This window comes from Cnephaeus nilssonii (assembly GCF_951640355.1).
Source record: "Cnephaeus nilssonii genome assembly, chromosome: 3".
NCBI classification, from domain to species: domain Eukaryota; kingdom Metazoa; phylum Chordata; class Mammalia; order Chiroptera; family Vespertilionidae; genus Cnephaeus; species Cnephaeus nilssonii.
Genome location: NC_137074.1, coordinates 30,340,665 through 30,344,213, shown reverse-complemented (window position 1 = coordinate 30,344,213; position 3,549 = coordinate 30,340,665). Strand labels below are relative to the sequence as shown.

General features: G+C 48.1%; 1 protein-coding gene across 1 annotated transcript; it reads left to right on the top strand.

Annotated features, from left to right (window-relative positions):
* Positions 1-1,611: 1,611 nt before the first annotated feature.
* On the top strand, positions 1,612-3,302 carry ACTRT3 (actin related protein T3; the record flags this gene model as incomplete). The annotated part of the gene is made up of 2 exons (XM_079763847.1): positions 1,612-1,811; positions 2,384-3,302. 2 exons carry the CDS (start codon positions 1,612-1,614, stop codon positions 3,300-3,302), a joined length of 1,119 nt encoding a protein of 372 aa, XP_079619973.1.
* Between the last annotated feature and the right edge of the window lie 247 nt (positions 3,303-3,549).

Here is a 3,549-nt window from a genome sequence, read left to right as displayed (position 1 = left end):
CTTCTTTTGGGTACACTTTCTTCTATGAGAAAGAAGTGTTTACTATGCATCTTTTCCCAGAGTGGCGTTGCTGAGAGTGCCAGGCGAGTTTTTGGGCTTCGCTGGCCTGGAAGGGCGCGTCCTCGCGGATCCCAGAGTCCCTGAACCCGCAGCGGCGCGCCTCACCAAACCCCAACGCAGGGATTTAGCCAGTGAGAAAGCAACTCTTCCCAGCCCCTAGTGGAGGGACGTGTAATAGCGTTTGAATTTCCTCCCTTGCTTTTGTACACCAGAGCTTCTAAATTGCGTACTTTACAGGTGTGCAAAATTGGGGACTCAGATACCATGATGCACTTTTTTGGCACGCATGGTACTTAAATGCTTCTAAGTCTGAGTGATCTTCATCTGACTGAAGGAATATCACTTTTCCTGCAAAGAGACAGACACACCCTTAGGCCTAAAAATCCAGACGTTTTCAGAATAAGAATTAGCTTCCCTATTACCCTGGGAGATAACCTGATGAGATTGCATTAATTAATTAATTTACTAATTAATTAATTAATTAATTATGTGAGATTCTACCATTTTGGTTTTGAGTGCATTATGCTTACAAACCACACAAAAGAAACGCAACCATTGCCCAGTATATAGAAACAATAATAAAAAGTTTTTAAAACCCACTTCGTTCTTTTTTCCTTTTCTTTTTTGCTCCATTCCTCCACCCCTTCCCCAGCTCCCTCCTGACAGCTACCAGACTGCTCCTCTATGAATAATGAGTCTGTCTCTATTTTGCTTGTTAGTTCTTTCTGTTCATTAGATCCCACATATGAGTGAAATTATACGTTAAAACCCACTTTACATTTTTATTGACTTGAGAGAGGGGGAGGGGACATAGATTTGTTGTTCCATTTACTTATGTATTCATTGGTTGATTTTTGTACTAGTATATGTCCGGACCTGGAATCGAACCCCCTACCTTGGAGTATCGGTTGGACACTATAACCAACGGAGAGCTACCCAGCCAGGGCTTGCTAACACCCACTTTACATCCTAGCATTTTTCCTCCTCTTTTCAGACGTTGATGGGGTTTCAAAAGCAGGGATCCTGCCTCCCCGGCGGGGACAACTTCCCCTGTCTAATCTCTCCACCTCTTCCCATAGCTTTCCCCAAGCCCCTGGACAGACACTTATTAACTAGAATTCAATGGTTTGGGGGGAAATAAAACGTTTTCTAGCTATTCGAGGTATTAGAGAAAACCACTTGTGAAGGGTTAGATTGTATTTTCGGGGAGGAAAAATTGGTGTTTCCTGATACTGGTGTTCAGGGATTCCAGGAGTTAGGGAGAGAAGCCGCGGTGACAGCGGTAATTTGGGGCTCTCTGTGCGTCCGGAGAGTCTATGGGTCCGGGGATGTCCCTGCTCAGACGCTGCGGGACCTTGCGGGCCTCGGGCTCTGCGGGACCTTGCGGGGGCTTTTGTGACGCGGCGTTCCAGGCCTTCGGCTCGCACGCATCACTGGAAGCTGGTGAGGAGGGCAGGGGCTGCGCCCCGCACCTTCCGTCCTCCTGGCGCGGGCCGCAGCCAGGACAGAGGGACGGGCCAGCAGACCCGAGGCGGCGGCGGCGTCGGCAGCATGAGCAACCACCAGCTACCGGTGGTGATCGACAACGGCTCGGGAGTGATCAAGGCGGGCCTGGCGGGGTCCCGGGAGCCCCAGTTTATGTACCCGAACATTATCGGCCGTGTCAAAGGCCAGAGCTGGGCGGCCCAGGGCGGGCAGGAGCTGTACGTGGGCGACCAAGCGCAGAAGCAGAGAAGCTCGCTGTCCATCAGGTACCGCCTTCTCCTGGCGGGCGGGACCCGCGGGGAGGGGGAGGAGGGAGAGCCCAGATGAGGTGCGCGAGGGTGAGAGAAAAGGTGAGGAAGCCAGGAGAGCGAGCCTCAGCTAGCCGGCGTTATTGGAAATGCATGGGCCACAACCCTCCGAGGATGCCAAGCATCTGATGAGTGAATGTTACTTGCTCTCTGGATCTGTACAGATGTACTCAAACATGTAAATGTATCCCTCATAAAATGCAAGTGCATGTAAGAATGTTACTTAATTCATGGTACCTTCGTCGTTTGGGTGGTTGTCTCAAATTAATGGGTAGTAAAATTGCACTGTTATGTGAACATCCCCCTCCCCCCAACTTTTTTAACTCACAAAGGGTTTTCCAAAGTGGATGTGGGAGATGGAAAGCAACAGACATTGCAGAGGGAAGTAGCTGTTCTACTTTTGCTGGTAGTTACCTTCTCTGAGAAACTCTGGCAGTCAGTGCCCATAACGGGACACTAGTGATAAATATGGGAATTGACCCAGGTTTGAAGGGTAGAAACTGCCATTGATGCTATTGTTCTTTCCACAGCTACCCAGTGGAGCGTGGTCTCATTACTTCCTGGGGGGACATGGAGATCATGTGGAAGCATGTCTATGACCATAGCCTGAAGCTGAAGCCCTGTGACCGCCCGGTTTTGATTACTGAGCCAGCACTGAACCCACTAGCCAACCGACAACAGATCGCTGAAATATTTTTTGAGCATCTGGGGGTTCCTGCCTTCTATATGGCCATCCAGGGGGTGCTGGCTCTCTTTGCTGCTGGCTTCACCACTGGCTTTGTGATGAATTCAGGGGCTGGGGTTACTCAATGTGTACCCATTTTTGAAGGTTACTGTTTGCCTCATGGTGTCCAGCAGCTACATCTGGCTGGCTTTGACCTCACCAACTACCTCATGAGTCTGTTGAAGGACCATGGCATCATACTGCTTAGTGCTACAGACAGAAGGATTGTCACAGAAATGAAGGAAACCTCTTGTTATGTGGCAATGAACTACGAAGAGGAAATGGCCAAGAAATGTAGTAGTATGGAGAAAGTTTACCAACTGCCCGACGGGAAGGTGATCAAGCTCTACGACCAGCTCTTTAAATGTCCAGAGGTCCTTTTTTGTCCATCTCTCATGAACCTGGGGACTATGGGCATTGATAAGATGTGCTTCAGCAGCATAATGAAATGCGATAAAGATCTGAGGAATTCCCTTTTCTCCAATATTATCCTTGCCGGGGGATCAACCTTGTTCCCTAATTTAGACAAGCGGCTAGTTAAAGATATAGCAAATGTGGCGCCTCCCAATACCCCTGTGCAGGTTAGAGCTCCCCCAGGAAGGAAAATATCGGTGTGGATGGGAGGCTCTATTCTTGCGTCCCTGTCTGCCTTCCAGGATGTGTGGATCACTGCTGCAGAATTTAAAGAAGTAGGTCCCAACATAGTACACCAAAGATGCTTCTGAATCTAGTTAAAATGCTTACAAGAAAATGTTTCAAGTGTGTGGGACAGAAAACTTTGGATATTAAGTTTCTGGGAGAACAGAAAATATTTCCATTATGGGACTGTCCATGTCTCTGTTGCATTTCTCTAATGGGGGAAAATAATGGTGAAGCAGTAAAACAACCTGTTTATTGAGTAGGACGAAATTAAATGCTACAGGAAATATTATTTTTGACTTTGGAGATCTTACATTTCCCTTGGAGAAAGAA